At 41.2% G+C, this 20,607-nt stretch overlaps 1 protein-coding gene across 1 annotated transcript in view; it reads right to left on the bottom strand.

Annotated features, from left to right (window-relative positions):
- cckbra (cholecystokinin B receptor a) overlaps positions 1–20,607 on the bottom strand; it is a 61,349-nt gene that overhangs the window by 19,681 nt on the left and 21,061 nt on the right. The window contains exon 3 of the mRNA XM_073842618.1: positions 13,901–14,162. Coding sequence (XP_073698719.1) covers positions 13,901–14,162 — 262 coding nt within the window. The remainder of the gene's footprint in view (positions 1–13,900; positions 14,163–20,607) is intronic.

Raw genomic sequence — 20,607 nt, 5'->3', positions numbered from 1 at the left:
ATGCAGAATTGTAGGCAATTTCTGTGATGCGCCCTTAAACTAGCATCTCGTTTCCATTTTTTTTTTAACAAATAGCATACACATCTGTTTTTTCATTGTGATTGTACACAAATAACAGAAATATGTAAAATAGCATAGTTTTGAGCAATCCCGTACTCTTGAAGGAGTATTGTAAGCTGTATCCACTTAATTAAAGGGGGAAAAAAGTTTTCCTGACGGCGCCGCGGGCAGTTAAATAACTCGACAAATTTCACCTTCAGAATAAAATACATTATATATTTCAGCGTTTTAAAGCAACATCAAATTAAGATATGCATGTTTAAGAGGTAGTTCGTCTTTTTCTTTTTCTAAGATACACAATTTTAGATACACTGACAATTAATTTGAGTAGCGAGAAATAGAAATGGAGAGGATAAATATAAACTACAGTTTTTATAGAGTTAAAAATTAATTAGGCTAATTTATTTATTTATTATTATTATTATTATTATTATTATTATTATTTTGATTTGTTTTTGCGATTTTGGTGCTTAGAAATTTATTCTAAGCGGGCAGCGGGCGAATAATATAGTTAATATAGCGGGAGCGGGTGGATGCGGAATAAAACCTCGTCGAATCGGGACTGGAAAAGCACTTTGTTATATCCTATAGACTATACTTCATCATCAAGCATGGGCGTCGGAAGCAAAATAAATGTAAAAATGTAAAAACAGAAAACAATACTTTAGTATATGCCATTTTCTGTAGTCTGGTGCCTTTTATTTAATGTTTCTACACAATGCAAATAGGCCATATTTACAAATATTACAAAAGGCTCTTGTGCAACATTTTCAGTGGCGCAAGTGATAATACGAGTAACATATCGTTTTTGACGCGGGAGACCCGAGTTCGCGTCCGCCTTTTGGTGAAATCATTTTCGAAATCGTCTCCCTTTTCACTTATATCATATCGGAAAGGCATTTGTTTATTTGTAAATTAATGAAATAATTGAAAAGTTGAAATAAAGTATCAATTAGGTCACCTAACTTAAGTGTATCTGAGCACTATACTGTACTTTTAGGAGTGTTAATAATTAATTTTATTATTATTATTATTATTATTATTATTATTATTATTATTATTATTATTGTCTTTAGATTTGTTCTTACATTTTTGATGCTGTACATTAAGATGGCGCACTGCCCATGCAGTTTTTTTTTTTTTTCTTAAAAACTAATTGAAGTGAAAGGGAAGAAACCCATGTAGATTTGGCCTAATGTCCATGTAAATACTATAGCCTAGTATTATATCCTAATTTAGAAAATAATTTAGACAAATAAACAGAAGGCTCACTTTTCAAAACAATAAAGCTTATATGACTGACAACGAATACAGTTGTTAAGTATCAAAAGTGCTCCAGTGAGTTATGCAATTTTTCCCCACCTTTTTTCTTTTTCTTTTTTTTAAAGTGGAAAAGTAGTTCTTCTATTTCGAAGAAGTTCGTTAAGCCTGGAACTAGGCTTAAGTCTGTTCTGGGAAACCAAAGGGAAGTGTTTTTTTTTCCGTTTTTTTTTCAGTTTTCTGAAAAGTAGCCGTTAATGAGGCATCAGAGTTAAGCGGCATGCAGTATAAAGAGCGAAATGTTTATGAATGGCAGAGTGGGGGTGGGGTGGGGTGTTGAATGCTGTCTGTTGCCTTGTTGTAATCAACATTTGGAGACTATTTTGGGGGTGCTGGGGGCGGATTCCGACTGCATTCAGTTGCATTTCGAATTCAGCATTCAAATGCATGCCAGGGAGAAGGGGAAAGCTTTCCTCACTCGCTCCACTTTTTTCAAAACATTAGTGTCCACGGCCCTGACACCAGTGATGCGCGGGTCAGTGGATAAACAACCCGAAACCGATTGCGTTTTCAACTAACCCGCCCGCAACTCGGACCGCCAAATAAAAAAATAAAATATTGTACCCGACCCGCCTCCTGACCCGTATGTTTAATATTAGAGTGATTATGCTGTGGAGATGCGGTCTGAAATATCCTGACATCTGAAATCCATTGGTGTACAAGCTACTTTAAAATAAAATAATGTGTCCTGTTGTAAAGTCGTTGCCGTATTGTTGTGTACGAAGTTCAGATGTTATTATTTTAAGAAATGTATATTAATATGTTTTAGGATTCTCCTTATTTTTGTTTTAGACATCCATCAATTACGGTGAATAAAAAAATGCCGCGCTGGTGGAAACAAGACTTTCGCTTCTTTTGAGACCGGTGTTCGGACGTTTTTCTAAAAAAAAAAAAAAAAAAAAAAAAAACCTGTCATTTATGGTCATAAAAACAGAAGCTGAACATAATTCAAAACTGTAAAGTATTTGCTGAATAAAGAAAACATGAAGGATGCCGCTTAATATTTGGCTTTTACGTGAACTTTAAAGCTTATCCCTCATTCCATTTGTTTTCTTTGTTTTGTAATTTTATATTATTTTCGTGAAATGTATTTTTGCTCAACATGCATTTCTCGTGGCCACGAGTTTAATGAATAAACAAACCTGCGTGACATTAGTAACCCAGAATTATTTGAGATATTTTATTTTGAGTTAAGAAATTATTATATTAATTGTTATAGAAATTAATACAATATTAAATAATTATATAGGCGATGCTGTATATACTAATGCTGTCTGTGCGCAATGTAGACAGCTTTCACAAGTGTTTACATGTATTACATGTAGGCCTACTTCAAATTAAATAGCCCTGCAAGAAACATTTCATGCATCCCACAATCTTGTCCATTGACTGACCTTCTTTTTTTCCGTAATATTTGTATTATTCGTTTATGTTCGTTATTTTTTCCTTCATTTTGATCTCGTTACATAACATTCTGAACGTAAATGATACTGTAAAGGTTCTATGACTGCGGTTTTTACTGGAATGCAGTTTAAAGCTTAAATTTAACATATATTGTATTTTATTTAGTCTAATTAATAGACAAATAATTGAAGAGTGAATCATTCACGTAGTTTCATTTGGAAATAATTTATCGTCACACAGTAAAATAGGCCTACATTCCTTCTATTAAATAGTCTTTTTTTCGTATTTGTCTTAATATTATTATCATTATCATTAGTATTAGTATTACTAATATTATTTTTATTAGCCTGTTATTTTTGTATATATTTTTATTCCCTTAATTTGGCTCTCTTTAACGTTCATGTAAATGATTCTGTAAATGCTTGACATATGATATGACTGATTTTTACTGGAATGTAGTTTAAAGGTTGAATTGAACATATTTTATTTAGTTTCGTCTAATTAATAGACTAGACTATATAAATACTAAACTGTTTTACTGAGAAATGAATCATCACGCAGTTTCATTTGTAAATGAAAACATGCTCATTTATCGTCACACACGGGGATAAACACAATCAAAAAGTCAAAACGTTATTGGCATAATTGTCAGGCGTTAAAAATAAATAGCCCTAACCAGGTATTGAAATAATAATAACCTATAATAATAATAAATAATAAGTGATTTAGAGCTATCTACTTTTTTCTTTATTGTGAATCGCTTAACCTAAATAACTTTCTGTATATGCTATTTGGCATATATTTAGCAAATATTGTGAACGACAATTATGCCAATAAAGTTTTGACTTTATGATTGTATTAATGCCCGTGTGTGACCATAAACGATTTACAAATGGAACGTGAATGATTCACTCGACAATGAAACACTATAAAGGTTATAATTAGACTAAAAATGAGATTAAGAGATCGAAATTAAGGGGGACATAATGAATATAAACGAATAATAAATTTATTACAGAAAAAAGAGGATCAATTAATGGATAAGACTTTAGGATGCATAAAATGTTTCTTGCAGGGCTATTTAATTTGAAGTACTTATATGTAATATTTATTCTTGATAAACTTTTGAATGCTGTCTACATCGCGCACAGACATTCGCATATACAGCATTGCCTATTGTTAATATATAACTTAATATTGCATTAATTTCTATAACAATTAATATAATCATTTCTTAACTCAAAATAAAAAATATTAACAAACCTATCTCTGATAATCCTGGGTTATGGTTACGCAGGTTTGTTTATGCATTAAACATAACGATGTCGTTACCTCGACAAAATAATCTTGTGGCCACGACATAATATGACATTCCCAGGAATTAATATCTCGTGGCAATGACAAAAAGTAATATGACGTTCCTACGAATTCATTTGTGTGGCCACGACAAACATAAGTGAACCGAAGGTGTCCCCTCCAGGTTACCGTACCCTTTAGTTTGCAGCAATGTTTTCAGCCTGCTCCAGTCCAGTGCGTTACATGACTGCCCCCTACTGATCATGTCTTTCCTATGTCATTGTATTTTCCGTGTTCCCTTGGAATACACCGGCGTCACGCGAGACCACTTTACTTCCCGCGCGCATTTTAAATGGCCAGATCTGTAGCTAGAAGAAATCTAAAATGCAAGCCAAAACAAAGCTCGGGCCTTAGGAGGTTAAGGCTAAAATGGGGTAGGGGTGAGCGGGGCACAACCTAACGCGGGGTTAATTGTAACACACGTGGTTCAAATATTTCCACACACGCTAGCATAACCAAATTTACGGTATTTACTAGTTGCCATAGCAACACTATGCAGAGAAAAAAGATCACCAAAATTCAAAAGCATTTTGAAGATATCGCTGAATATTTATTTTACCATAGTAAAAGTACATTTCTGGCTGAAGTAAACTTTTCATTTCTGTTTTTAGTATTCATTTAAAGTTAGACAAAACTGCTATTATTTTAATTTCCAATTTGTTATTTATCAGTTTACATAGTTTATTAATGCTTGACAAACCAGCAGAAGACACTAACCTGTTTTGAAACTCCAGTCGTGCAGATGGGGAACGTTGTAACACTGTGTTACAATATGACAATATAGTTTAATATGTTATGAAACTATGCTATTCTATGACATAAGCGGTGCAATTTACACTATTTACTTCTAAGGATTTTGATAAGAAACCACAAGAAACAGGTGAATAAAGGCTGACAATCAATGTTTAATGTTCAGATGTTATTATTTCAAGAAATGTAAAGCATTTTGGCTCGTTTATGTGTGTGTCGTGTTCTATGAGAGCTGTGTGTGGAGGGACGGTGTGGAGGGACGGGAGTGTTTTTCTGAATGTCTATATGTGTTTCATTTATTTGTCCACATTGTTTTGAACTACTGTACAGCTGTGTGTTGCGATCAGGACCGTTCAAAGCATCGTTGCGATATGTTCATTGTCAAACTCCAAATTTAAAAAAAAAAAAACATCATTACTTCATTTGAAAAAGTTAACACATGTATTTTACTGACAAAATATTTTAGTTTGTTGTGTATATTTTTTTCATTCAATCAGATAACATTTTAAGCTGTCATATGGTCGTGTTACAACGTGCCCCTCAGATGTTACAATGTACCCCATCTATGGGGCATGTTGTCACGTTTCACTTCCTTTCTTTTGAGGTAAATAACGAAAAACGTATACACTGTAAATATGAAACAAAGCGATATATTTGTACTAGACAAATGTGAAAATAATGTGGATAAAAATTGTACTCTGAACCCCAAGTGGATTTACATAAACCGCGAAATTCAAAAAGTGTTAGGTTGTGCCCCGCTCTCCCCTAATTCCGATGTTGCAAGGACAGACTGCGCTTCTGACTGACGGCCCATAAGTACGTTTTCATATTTAAAGAGTTCAGTACTGACTATTAAAAAGCGAGTTTTGAGCAGTGTAGAGTAGCGCTTGTTGTTTCGCATTCTGCGATCGCAAATGCAGATATGATGTTTAGATATGAGCAACAATAATGTAAAGTATGTAAAAAATAATGTTTTCTGAACCTAACAAATACACAAACTAATGCTCTTTTTAGCAGCATCATATGACCCCTTTAAGAAATCGTACATACGTTATTTTGCCTTTTTCAGAAAGCTTTTTATTTATTCTTTTTGTGGCTTAGCTTCCTCGCAAAGGATATGCGGACCTAATCAAGTGGTGTAGCACTACCGACAGAAATGGTCGAGTACACACGGGAAAACACAATATTCTCAATTCATTTTAACCAATTAAAAAATCAATGCAGATTTCAGACACAACTTTCTTCTTATTTTAATAGTTCATTTAAGGCTTTTTCTATGGCGTTATGTTAATGACAAATGTCCAGAGCGCATTATTGTAATGTGAAGGTGCATCAAAATTATCTCACACATAACGAATCTGCTTTCTCTCGCTTACATGTGCACGCTCAGAAACATACATACATATGATAATGAATGTAAATCAGTATTTACATGCCATAACTGTAGTAAATGTACTGTTTCACGTGTCCTGCATTGTCCCACAAAATCACATCCACTGTCCCGCATATCTATTGCCAGGTGGTTACCCTATACAGTATATATTCCACCCACTAACAGGTGCCCTTATGAAGAGATAATCAGTGTTTTTTACTTCACCTGTCAGTGGTCATAATGTTATGCCTGATCAGTGTATATATATACAACCGTTCTTTCCTGTCCTCTAATCTGATTGGCTGAGAGGAGTGCGATATTCTAGTGATATCAGAACTCCAGCCATTTCACGTCCCACGACTTACTGTCATGGCCATTTCAAAACTGAACATGTCCTTTCCCCATCACTATATTTTTCTAATATACCATCACAAATATTTTACAATATCAATATTTAGTGAAATAAAAGTTTATAATTATGTGTTTTATGTAGCTTTATGTAAACTCATGCAAGATAAATGAATTAATGAACTGCTTCAATAAAGCTATTACATGTAAAAATGTAGTGCAGCTTTTGTCTTCATTGCTATAACCATATATAGAAAAATATAAGTAGGCTTATAAGATTCTATGGGCCAGATTTACTAAACAGGTCAAATTAGCATTAGAGTGCAATTCCATAAAATTCTGAAAATTCTGCATGTGATTTACTGACAATGTGCAGATTCAAGAACACAGATGCATTTTCATAATGAGCACATTCATTTTAATACTGTCCTCCAATAAATTTTGCATCTGAAAGGGAAACTCCAACAAATTCCTGCATATTCAATAAGGTCAGGCGCAAAAATAATTGTATCCATGCCTTTTTTTTAGCCAGCCTGATCTCACGGCAATTCGTACGTATTTTACGAGGCTAAATCATACAACGTTACTCATATGAATTCATACGTTTTTTGCTAAATCGTACGTATTTTACGAGTTACCAATTCATATGAATTCGTACAATTGCCCTTCACCTAACCCTGCCCCTAAACCTACCCACCACTGGGGTCTAGGCAAATCATACAAAATGCACATCTTTAGTAAATCCTGACAGTACTATTTAAAGTCTAACTAAGTCATACACTCACTAAAAGCAGCTGGAGTATGTGTAATTTAGGAGTGTTCAATCCTGCTAAAAATAAAGAAATAAATACAATATAAAAAAATAATAATTTTGAGATTTCCTAGTGCATCAAGGGCACTTTGCCTGTTTCTACAGTTACAGTTTGAAAGTCATAAAATCCAAGCCCCCTGGAGCTCAACAACCCTCTGAGCCAGTCTCTGACCAAGACTTGAACCAGCAGGCTGTGATTTGTGTGAAGCTCTTGTTCACTGATATGATGCATCTGACATGAATGTCTGAACAGAGAGGGATCAAGAATACTGTAGAGGTTTGGACTTCAGCTTCACAATTAATGAGCAAGATTTAATTGCTCTTGTTATGCATTTTAAACTTATTTAGAGCTGAGTCTTGACAGCAGCTCCCCTGCTTACAGACCAGCTTAAACCAGCATGAATTTCCAAGCTCTGGTTTATGCTATTTAGTATTATTTTAGTCTTGCCATTTGTCTTTGCTATACAGCATGGTTGTGGTTGTCTCGCTTTTATTCACTGCCTCAGCAAGGACTGCTTGTTGAACATTTCATCTTTCCAGTCATATCCTTTGTGAATAGAATTGCACACATACTGATCCATATATACTGTATACTGTATATATGGGGATAGAAAATACAGTTTGTACAGTAAACCACATGTTCAAGAATGTGTGTGTGTGTGTGTGTGTGTGTGTGTGTGTGTGTGTGTGTGTGTGTGTGTGTGTGTGTGTGTGTGTGTGTGTGTGTGTGTGTGTGTGTGTGTGTGTGTGTGTGTGTGTACCTGGTATTCATCACGTTATGGGGACCAAATGTCCCCACAAGGATAGTAATACCAGTACATTTTGACCTTGTGGGGACATTTCTTAGGTCCCCATGAGGAAACAGGCTTATAAATCATGCACAATGAGTTTTTTTGAGGAAGTAAAAGTGTGCACAATCTCCTGTGAGGGCTAGGTTTAGGTGTAGGGTAGGTGTAGGGCGATAGAAAGTACAGTTTGTACAGTATAAAAACCATTACGCCTATGGAATGTCCCCATAAAACATGTAAACCCAACGTGTGTGTGTGTGTGTGTGTGTGTGTGTGTGTGTGTGTGTGTGTGTGTGTGTGTGTGTGTGTGTGTGTGTGTGTGTGTGTGTGTGTGTGTGTGTGTGTGTGTGTGTGTGTTGTAATATTGTTTTGTTTGCTTGTTCTTTTTAGCTGTATTAATTAATTTTATAGAACTTTGAGAACTGGAATGGCTTTCCATAATTTACTAATAGTGTGTTATAGTTGTAGTAACTGTAACATTACATTTTGAGGAATGACTCATTGTGTGATGTATAGGTTTTGGCCGCAATGACCCACTTCCTGTAGAACCAAAGTTTCCACTCTTCCACCTGCAGAGCTACTGCTGTGTTGTCTGAAAGTCATGTCTGAAAGATCAGTAATCCTTTATTTTGATAGTCTACCAGTCATTATTAGAGTATTACAATCTTATTCTACTAACCCTAAACCAATTTTAGTTTGAACAAATAAGGCTGAACACCGCCATTGAGAGTTTCTGACATTTTCAGTGTGTGAGATTGTCCTGTTTTGTTTTTGCCGGCTCTTGAAGCTCCGCCCTCTTCTGAAAAGGGGCCCGAGAGCACCAGCTCATTTGCATTTGAAGGGACAAACACAAAAATGACATTTTTGGCTTATACCCTAAGTGGCAATTTTAACAAGCTACAAAAAATTATCTGTGGGGTTTCTGAGCCAAATATTCACATACACACTCTGGGGACATCAGAGAAAAAGGGGCGTATAGGTCACCTTTCAAAAAGTGATTTGAATGCAACTGATGTTGTAATTACAACTTCCTAACTTGTAAATATGAACTTCCCAGGAGGGCTTGAACACACCACACCTTTCTGCAGAAATTTAGCTTAATCTTTAATTAAGTATGCCTGAACCAGTTAATCAAGGTCTTCAGGAGTACTAGAAGCTTCTGAGCAAGTGTTTTGGAGGTTGGAGGTAAACTCTGCAGAAAAGAAGCCCTCCAGAACTGCATACCCCTGCTACAGAATGAAACCGCATTTAATAGGCAAGTAAAGGCTTCTTTGAAGAACAAGTCAGCTTAGTTTTTGTAATGTATTCTGCACCACTGGCAGTCAGTGAGAAATATCAGTCTAATTGGCTGTTCATCTTAGCGAACCAGTGCATGAGAAGAAAAGCTAAAGTCATAAAAGCGAACAAATGATGGTGTCAAGAGGACACTCAGAAGCGCTTTAAATTTTACATCATCTTACCTGAGCATCTATGGCCGTCTTTGTTGTTGGTTTGGTGTGTTGTTATGTCATGTAACTGCACATAATTTCAGCCATTAATTATAATTATTCAGTTTTACAGTATAATTTAATCTTAATCTTGAAGCAATCTACATAAAATTGTATTTGAATGAACTATAATTTGAATATAGGTTAATCTTTATTAACCTATATAGGATATATATATATATATATATATATATATATATATATATATATATATATATATATGATCTTTATTCACCTTATAATAATAAAAATCCACCCAGTGGTATTTTTTTAATCCCTACAAATAATATCCCCTTTTTCGAATCAAGCCATTCTCAGCTTCTTTGCTGTATGACGTCACACAGACCAAGGCCGCTCCCCTTGATTGACACTGCCGTCTTACCTTAAACCCGCCCTGAGTGAGCTGTAAACTGTCCGACCGCCATTGTTTTGACGCTGGAGCAGGGACGTAAAAGAATGGCTCCTAAGCGATTGAGGTGCTCTGTTGTTGGATGTAATAATGAACATAGCAGTCGTCATTTATGACTGTCACAGTCTGGGCGGGTTGAAGAGTGGAGATGGACGAGGAGAACCGGAGTAACTAAATGAATGAAGTTTATAAATAAACAAAACCGGGAGCAGGAAATGAGCACATGTAACAAAACAAACGGAAGTAACATAATCATTGACCGACAAACGGGGTGTGCAAACACAGGGAAATACAAATATGGACAAGACTGAACTAACACAGACAAAACTAGAAGAGGGGAGAAAAGGACTAAACCATATTAACTAGAAACAGAGGGGGAAAACACTAGGAAAGACAGAACAGGACAAAACACAGACATAATCCTGACATTACCCCCCCCCCCCCCCCAAAGGCGCGTCTCGCGCCTAATAACATCCATAGGGGAGGGAGGGTGGGCGCCCTGGAGACCGCTAGGTAGGGACACAGGGGACACAGGATACAGGGGTGGTCTCCAGGGCGGATCAGGGAGCTCAGGTGGCCATGGCGGGTCAGGAAGCTCAGGGGACCATGGCCGGATAAACAGTCCAGGAGGCCCTGGTGGGTCTGGGAGCTCAGGGGGCCATGGCCGGGTAACCAGTCCAGAAGGCCATGGTGGGTCTGGGAGCTCAGGAGGCCATGGCCGAGTAAACAGTCCAGGTAGCCATGGCGGATCTGGGGGCTCAGGAAGCCATGGCCGGGTAAGCAGTCCGGGAGGCCATGGCGGATCTGGGGGCTCAGGAAGCCATGGCCGAGTAAACAGTCCAGGTGGCCATGGCGGATCTGGGGGCTCAGGAAGCCATGGCCGGGTAAGCAGTCCGGGAGGCCATGACGGATCTGGCGGCTCAGGAAGCCATGGCCGGGTAAACAGTCCAGGTGGCCATGGCCGAGTAAACAGTTCAGGTGGCCACGGCCGTATAAACAGTCCAGGTGGCCGGACAGGGGAGTAGCCCCCCCCCCCCAAAAAAAATTTTCTTGGGGGAATCTAGGGTATAGTCCACCCAGGAGAGCACGGAAGGGCGCGCAGGAGAGAGCTCCGGCTCTGGAGGGCGCGCACGAGAGAGTGCCGGCTCTTGAGGAGCGGGCTCTGGGCGGCTGGACGACCCCAGCGGAGATTCAGGAGGGCTGGGCATCTCCAGCGGAGACTCTGAAGGAGCAAGCTCTGGGTGAGCGGTCACTGGAGGGCGCTCTGGCGGCGCAGTCACTGGAGGGCGCTCTGGCGGCGCAGTCACTGGAGGGCTGGGCGGAACCAGCGGAGACTCTGGGAGGCTGGGCGGAACCAGCGGAGACTCTGGGAGGCTGGGCGGAACCAGCGGAGACTCTGACTTGGCGGTAGCCATCTTGGGTGCAGACTCAGGCTTGGTGGCCATCTTGGCCGGGGACTCAGGCTTGGCGGCCATCTTGGCCGGGGACTCAGGCTCGGCGGCCATCTTGGCCGGGGATTCAGGCTTGGCGGCCATCTTGGCCGGGAACTCAGGAACGGCGGCCATCTTCGCCGGGAACTCAGGAACGGCGGCCATCTTGGCCGGGAACTCAGGAACGGCGGCCATCTTGGCCAGGGATTCAGGCTTGGCGGCCATCTTGGCCGGAAACTCAGGAACGGCGGCCATCTTGCGTGCAGACTCCTGCGTGGCAGCCATCTTGAGAGCAGATAGTAACATGGTGGCCATCTTGTGAACAGACTCTGGTGTGGCAGCCATCTTGCTTGCAGAATCTGGCGTGGCAGCCATCTTGTGAACTGGCGTGGCGGCCATTTTGCTTGCAGAATCTGGTGTGGCAGCCATCTTGTGAACTGGCGTGGCGGCCATTTTGCTTGCAGAATCTGGAAGCCAGCAGGCTTGCTCTGGGCGGAGGCCGGTAGACTAGAGCGCGGGGAGGAGGCCGGCCGCATCGGGCTGAGGACAGCGGCGGAGCTTTGGAGGATGACAGGGGATAGGAGACTGGGCTGGCGGTTCGATCCGTTGGAACGGTATGTGGAGGTTCTCGCTTATGGCAGGCTGCCGCGATGTGCTGTGTCTGTGAGCGGACTGGAAGATGAGACCGACCAGAATTTGAAAATTCTTCAACTTCAAAATCAGATCCATTCAAATAGAGAATCAGGTTTATTAGCTCGATCAAGGGGAAATTACAAGAGGGAAGATCACAGCAAATGGTCTCATCATCCAGCCCCAAAACAAACACAGCACCAAGAGCAGCCTCGTGCCAGCCTACCTGATGGGAGAGCTCGATGAAGTCCTCCACATATCGCTCCAACTCACGGCCACCTTGCCGCAGTCTCCTCAGAGCTGCCTCAGCCCGACTCATCTTCTTGTTTGGTCGGTCAATCTGTCACAGTCTGGGCGGGTTGAAGAGTGGAGATGGACGAGGAGAACCGGAGTAACTAAATGAATGAAATTTATAAATAAACAAAACCGGGAGCAGGAAATGAGCACATTGTAACAAAACAAACGGAAGTAACATAATCATTGACCGACAAACGGGGTGTGCAAACACAGACTCTTAAATACACTGAAAAACAAGGCGTGGTCACAAACAAGCTAACAAGATGACGAGGGGGGAAATACAAATATGGGCAAGACTGAACTAACACAGACAAAACTAGAAGGGGGGAGAAAAGGACTAAACCATATTAACTAGAAACAGAGGGGGAAAAACACTAGGAAAGACAGAACAGGACAAAACACAGACATAATCCTGACAATGACATCTGAGTCACTGAAGACATTTGTTTTAAAAGGAAATGGGCCTCCCAATCTACATAAATGCATCTATGTTTATGCGAATCATTCGTGATCGAACTACAGCAGAAGTGAGTATAAGGTTTTTTTATGCATCTCTGCAAATCGCCTTTCCTAATAATGCGGCTAAAGTAAACCGGGCGGCTCGTCACCCCACAGAAGAGAGGCGGGGTGAGCAAAGCTCATTTGCATTTAAAGAGACATGCAACAAAACGGGTTGCTGTGAAAAGAACAGATTACAACTTGTGGAAAATGGGCATCCGATGACCCCTTTAAGCAATTAGCGCAGCATCTATTTTTCCATATACACTATCAGTCAAAATTTTGGACACACTTCCCCATCAAAGAGAATGGGGAAATGTGTCCAAACTTGATTGAGTTGTTTCATTAAAAGCTTATTGTATTCATCATCATCCAGTCCAGTCAGTCTGGAATGACATGAAGAAACAGAACAGACTGAGACAGACTAAATCCAGAAGAACTGTGGCAATGTCTCCAAGATGCTTTAAGAGACCTACCTTCAAAGCTACCCAAAAAGTATGTGCAAGTGCACCTTTGCAATGCAAAGAATGGTCACACCAAATGTTCATTTAATTTAGTTAATAGACGTTAATTGATGAAGACAATTTATTTATGACATTATTTTTGACAGCATACTCGTTTTACAGAATTTTTACACAAGTGCTTAAAACTTTTAACAGTACCGTAGCTTTGCAGGTGATTGTGTGCAGCACTGGCTTTTGTCAGACTTCTTGTGTAAACAAAAATCCCACTGGATTAGTACAATTAATGGCAATATGAATGTTTGGAAACTGATATTTCCAACTGACACACTACAGCAAAAGATAGAAATAACTGACTTAAACCATTTTAGCTGGTGAAAATACTAATGTTGGAGCTAAACTCTGCAGAGCTGTGGCCTCCCTGGAATTGATTTTGATACCTTCGATTAAGGTACAAGTAATGTAGCCAAAAGACTTACCAAGTCTGTTCCACTTGGCTGATGGGCCAGTCAAGTCTGCACATGTGAGCCGTGATGTTGTTGGGCTTGTTGAAAGGCACCAGTATACTAAACACAGGATAGGGCACCATGATCCCCACAGATAGTACCCATGTGGCAGCAATGACCTTGTAGGCATGTGAACGTGTCTGCCATGCCCTAGACTTCAGCGGGTTGCAAATGGCACTATATCTTTCAAAGGCAATGGCCACCAGACTGAAAGTGGAGATGCTAACAGATATACCTGTGAAGAGAATGCATACAAGGGAAGGAAATTAATACTGAAAAATTAATTATATTTAAATATTATATATAAACATATATTTAAATAATATATAATGCATTGTTCACAATGTAAAATATTTGCATAAATGGTACTAATATGTACACTTTGAGTACTTATAGGCCTTATAGGCTATGTACTGTAACTTTAAGGTACAATACTTACAATATTGGTACACACCTCTTAATTACTAAATTTAGGTGTTTCAATCAGACCCATTGCCACATGTGTCTAAAATCAAGCTCCTAGACAGGCAGACTGTATTTGTAAACATTTATAAATAAATAAATAAATAAACAAGGTAATTCTGAAGCACTCAGTGAATTCAATTGTGGTACTCTGATAGGATGTCACCTTTGCAATAAGTCAGTTCATAAAATGTATTGCCTGCCAGATATTCCACTGTCAACTGTAGGTGGTATTATTGGACAGTGGGGTCATTTTGTACTTTTTTCCATATAGTACATATATGCAACCTTAAGTGGTAAATAGTGTACCTTTTGGCCCAAGTGACAGCTTGTAATGTAATATATAACAATCTATATAATATATAATGTATAAATCGTAAAAAAAAAAATGTAAGCTATATACAACTTAGCTTGAAAAGATGGTATGTACAGTATTAACTTTCATCAGTTCTACACTTACCAGTCCGTACTGGATCATGTATTTACCATGCATTTCTTGGGGTTGTTTACTTTATAATTATGTTGCTACGCACAAGAGTTCTACTTCCAAGCATTCCCGCTTAGGGCGCCAAACCTCTCCTAATTTCATCAGATTCAAATACCAAGGTTTATGGAACCTCCTGGATTGAGAACTGCAGCTAATGGGGTTTGCATACATGAATATGTATATTATGCAGTGTTTGCTACATTCTGCTCTGGCTCTCTTTACAAATCATTTTAATGTATTCCCCTATTTAAACCAACACACACATAAAAAACACTCAGATCCCAGATTCACCCCTAAAACGACTGTAAACTTCCTTTGATGAAGTATTTTTCACTGAACAAGAATGTTTTCTATGCCAATGTTTTGCTGCACTTGTTTCGTCATGTTGTGCTAATGAGAATCCAGAGCTGCTACTGCAGAACCTCTGATTATCCAGCGACTTTATGAAAACACTTGGGCAGATGGATTTCTAACTGATTGAGATTACCCAAGTGAATTTCCTAAACTCTCCTTAGATGTTTTTTCTTCTAGTCTAAAAAGTAACGAGATGAAATTTGAGAGTACCAAAGAGAATTCAGTTTACTAGGAGCAATTGCAAATAAAGTCTCCATCAAGTTCTTATTATTGCAGAGTACTGGCCTTATGTTCATTGTCTGTGCTCCACCCCCGGTTTTAGATCCGCTCACTTTGTTTCATATATACAGTGGTTGATAAATCCTCTCTGCCTGTATTTGCCAAGGCCGCGCATACACTGAGCTTTTCAAAGCAGACCTTCAGGGAAATGTTCAGTGCAGCGTGACATGTTTAAGAACTTTTCTGAAAAGACGAATCTCTGAAGCTCTTCTGCAGTTAAACGGCCAACAGTTTGACTCTATTCAGTCTGAAACTATTACTTTCCATATAGAACTGCTGTTTACTGTTTTTTCGTCTTTGGGTAAAGGAAACTAAGCGATATTTTTCACATTAACAAGATATATTTTCTGTGTTCTGTGCTACCAGAAGCATTCTAGATGTAATTTTCATCTCAAAAGAATTCACACTGGCTGAGAATGATGTCTAATTTGAAACGCACTTAAAACATAGGTGTACACAAATGTTGAAGCTATTGTAACCGCATTTACCAATCACACAGACAGTGATTTGTGCTCTGAGGCAATTTTGTTTGTGGGTAGACATTAGCAGATATGACCACTGAGGGTAGGAAATCAATGGCTCGTAATGGTTTTGTGCATTGATTGCCACTGGCTGGCTAAAACCAGGAGCCCAAAGCACTCTCAGATTAATGCAATAAAGTCAGTAAGGTAATACAAGAGAATGCCACAGAATACCAGTGAAGCTGTAGAATGTGATGGAATGTTCTCACAGAGGTGGCGTGCTCTTCCTCTGACTCAAGGCCAACACTTTGCAGAGTGAGAATGACTTATTGCCGTCCAGCTCAGTGCCAAGTAAATTCAGAGATGAAATGCTGATTTAGGACCAGGCTGTGCTGTACAGATCCTGAAGACTTATAGCTTTTACTGCTATATTATGGAACACTCATAAATATGTACACCACTGTGTAAGGGATGATATACAGCGTGCCAATCAGTTCATTTATTTGGCCCTTGTATCATCCTGAAGGGGTTCATTTTGTAATAATGGTCTGCCCGTATATTTCCCACTTACTACACAGATACCGAATAAGTAAATAAATGAACATGAAATATTAATTCGAGTTGAAATTATAATATTATGTGAGAAGAAAAAAAACTGCAGAGTGATGTGAAAGAACAAGCAGAGTGCAAGACATTGGTTGCCAGGGACAACAGTATACAGTATTGTGGATTGACTGCAGAGTGCTGCATTTGACCAATGAGATTCAAGCATTCCAGCCAAATAAATATGTGACCCTGGATCACAAAACCAGCCATAAGGCTCAATTTTTTTTAAATCGAGGTTTATACATTCTTTGAAAGCTGAATAAATAATCTTTGCATTGAAGTATGTTTTGTTAGGATAGGACAATATTTGGTCGAGATCTGTAATCTGATGGTGCAAAAACATAAAAAAAAATCACCTTTGAATTTGTCCAAATGAAGTCCTTAGCAATGGATATTACTAATCAAAAATTAAGTTTTGATATATTTACGGTAGAAATTTTACAAAATGTCTTCATGGAACATGATCTTTACTTAATATCCTAATGATTTTTGGCATAAAAGAAAAAAAATCGATAAATCAATAAAAATCGACCCATACAATGTGTTGTTGGCTATTGCTACAATTACATCCGTGTGACTTAAGACTGGTTTTGTGGTCCAGGGTCACATTGTCACGATCCAGGCGGGGTTGAGGAGTGTAGAATGATGAGGAGAAACCGGAGTAAATGAAACGTAAACAGTTTATTAAATGAAACACTGAAACTAACATAAACAAACAAAAACCGGGAGTAAAAGATGAGCACATGAACACAAGCAAACTGAGGTAACAGAAATCATTGACGGACAAATGGGGAGTGCACACACAGACTCTTAAATACACAAAAGACAAGGCGTGGTCACAAACGAGATAACAGGATGACGAGGGGGAAATACAAATATGGGCATAGAAGGAACCAAAAGGACTAACCAAAAGGGGGAAAACAAGGACTAAACCAAATGAACTAGAAACATGGGGGGAAAAACACTAGGAGAACTGAACAGGACAGGACAAAACACAGACATAATCCTGACATTACCCCCCCCCCCCTCCCCCGAAGGCGCGTCCCGCGCCTAATAACATCCAAAGGGGAGGGAGGGTGGGCGCCCTGGAGACCGCTAGGAGGACATAGAGGTGGTCTCCAGGGCGGATCAGGGATCTCAGGTGGCCAAGGTGGGTCTGGGGTTTCAGGACACCATGGCCGGGTAAACAGTCCAGGTGGCCATGGTGGATCTGGCGGCTCAGGCAGCCATGGCCGGGACAATCGTTCAGGAGGCCATGGCGGATCTGGAGGCTCAGGAAGCCATGGCCGAGTAAACAGTCCAGGTGGCCATGGCCGGGTAAACAGTTCAGGTAGCCATGGCCGATCAGGGGAGTAGCCCCCCCCCAAAATTTTCTTGGGGGAACTTAGGGTATAGTCCACACAGGAGGCTCAGGAGGGCGCGCAGAAGAGAGCTCCGGCTCTGGAGGGCGCGCTGGAGACAGCGTCGGCTCTGGAGGGCGCTCTTGAGGAGCGGGTTCTGGACAACGCTCTTGAGGAGCGGGCTCTGGACGGCGCTCTTGAGGAGCGGGCTCTGGACGGCGCTCTTGAGCAGTGGGCTCTGGATGGCGCTCTTGAGGAGCGGGCTCTGGACGGCGCTCTTGAGGAGCGGGCTCTGGACGGCGCTCTTGAGGAGCGGGCTCTGGAGGACTGTACGACCCCAGCGGAGACTCTGGCAGAGCAGGCTCTGGGCGAGCGGTCACGGAAGGACGCTCTGGCGGCGCAGTCACCGGAGGGCGCTCTGGCGGCGCAGTCACAGGAGGGCGCTCTGGCGGCGCAGTCACAGGAGGGCGCTCTGGCGGCGCAGTCACTGGAGGGCGCTCTGGCGGCGCAGTCACAGGAGGGCGCTCTGGCGGCGCAGTCACAGGAGGGCGCTCTGGCGGCGCAGTCACTGGAGGGCGCTCTGGCGGCGCAGTCACTGGAGGGCGCTCTGGCGGCGCAGTCACAGGAGGGCGCTCTGGCGGCGCAGTCACAGGAGGGCGCTCTGGCGGCGCAGTCACAGGAGGGCTGGGTGGAACCAGCGAAGACACTGGGAGACTGGGCGGAACCAGCGAAGACTCTGACTTGGCGGTAGCCATCTTGGGTGCAGACTCAGGCTTGGTGGCCATCTTGGCTGGGATTTCAAGTTGGGTGGTCATTTTGGCCGAGGGTTCTGGAACGGCGTTTATCTTGGCCGTGAACTCAGTAACGGCGGCCATCTTGACCGGGAACTCCGGCTTGGCAGCCATCTTGGCAGAGGATTCAGGAACGGCGGCCATCTTGGCCGGGAACTCAGTCTTGGCTGCCATCTTGGCCGGGAACTCAGGCTTGGCGGCCATCTTGGCCGAGGATTCAGGAACGGCGGCCATCTTGGCCGGGAACTCAGGCTTGGCGGCCATCTTGGCCAAGGATTCAGGAACGGCGGCCATCTTGGCCGGGGACTCAGGCTTGGTTACCATTTTGGCCGGGAACTCAGCAAAGGCAGCCATCTTGCTTGCAGTATCTGACGTGGCAGCCATCTTGCTTGCAGAATCTGGCATGGCGGCCATCTTGCTTGCAGAATCCGGCGTGGCAGCCCTCTTGTGAACTGGCGTGGCGGCCATTTTGTGAGCTGACGCGGCGGCCATCTTGTGCGCTTGCGGGTGTGTTGGGGCAGCCATTTTGTCATATGCTGCCCATACCGACATCAATGGTGGGTCTAGGACGGTAGCCACCAAGATGGTCCATGACGTCGGAGGGCTGGCTGTCAGTGGAACTGGGCTGAGGACTCTGGTTGAGCTTTGGCAGACTTGGGGAAGCGTGGAGGGCTTGGAGGGGTTTAGCTCATTGGAGAAGTGGGTGGAGGACACGGGCTGGTGATGAACTGGAGTGATTGCATGCTTTCGGATGGGAGGAGGATAAGAATCCTCCACATCGACATGAAATTTGGAATTACAGAGATTCAATACATGATTAAGAAAATCCGCTAGGGGCTTGTGGCAATCTTCATTAGTTATTAGATTGAACAAAACATCATCCTTTAGTCCCATCCGAAAGCAAGCATTTAACATCGAATCACTCCAGCTCACCAGATGGGAAACGCTCAAGAAATCCTCCACAAACTCCTCCAATGGCCGTTCCTCCTGCTGGAGGTCCCAGAGGAATTCCTCAGCCCAGTTCATCTTTGTAGGTCCGTCAATCTGTCACGATCCAGGCGGGGTTGAGGAGTGTAGAATGATGAGGAGAAACCGGAGTAAATGAAACGTAAACAGTTTATTAAATGAAACACTGAAACTAACATAAACAAACAAAAACCGGGAGTAAAAGATGAGCACATGAACACAAGCAAACTGAGGTAACAGAAATCATTGACGGACAAATGGGGAGTGCACACACAGACTCTTAAATACACAAAAGACAAGGCGTGGTCACAAACGAGATAACAGGATGACGAGGGGGAAATACAAATATGGGCATAGAAGGAACCAAAAGGACTAACCAAAAGGGGGAAAACAAGGACTAAACCAAATGAACTAGAAACATGGGGGGAAAAACACTAGGAGAACTGAACAGGACAGGACAAAACACAGACATAATCCTGACACACATATAAAAATAATTTAATGTAACTGGTAACCACAGTTTCCAGAAATAATCCTTGCTGTCATCAAGAGATTCTACGAATCGCTCAATTTATAGCAAAGAAAAGCAGAATGAGAATGAGATGAAATGCATTGAAAAATTAAGTTTCTTGCTACAGGCACGGCATTCTTTGAGAAGAATGCTTAATGATCTTATGCCTTGTCGGTCTGCTTGAATCTTTTCTTTTCAATGTAATGCCCCACAGGTTTCAGATCTCATATGGATTGGTTTTAGTATGACGTGGGAGATGAAAAGAGGTTTTCCAGAAAGAAAAGCCTCATTCAGACTGTCAGCACAAAACCGACATCACGTGAGAAATAGCACAGTTACTTACCAATTAGTCATGAAATGCAAAATCTATAAATATAGTCAAGTCTAACTTAAACTGTAAACTAACCTTACAACAGATAAATG

The sequence above is a fragment of the Garra rufa genome, chromosome 6 (assembly GCF_049309525.1).
Source record: "Garra rufa chromosome 6, GarRuf1.0, whole genome shotgun sequence".
Taxonomy (NCBI): Eukaryota; Metazoa; Chordata; class Actinopteri; order Cypriniformes; family Cyprinidae; genus Garra; species Garra rufa.
This window is presented reverse-complemented; position numbering and strand designations above follow the sequence as displayed.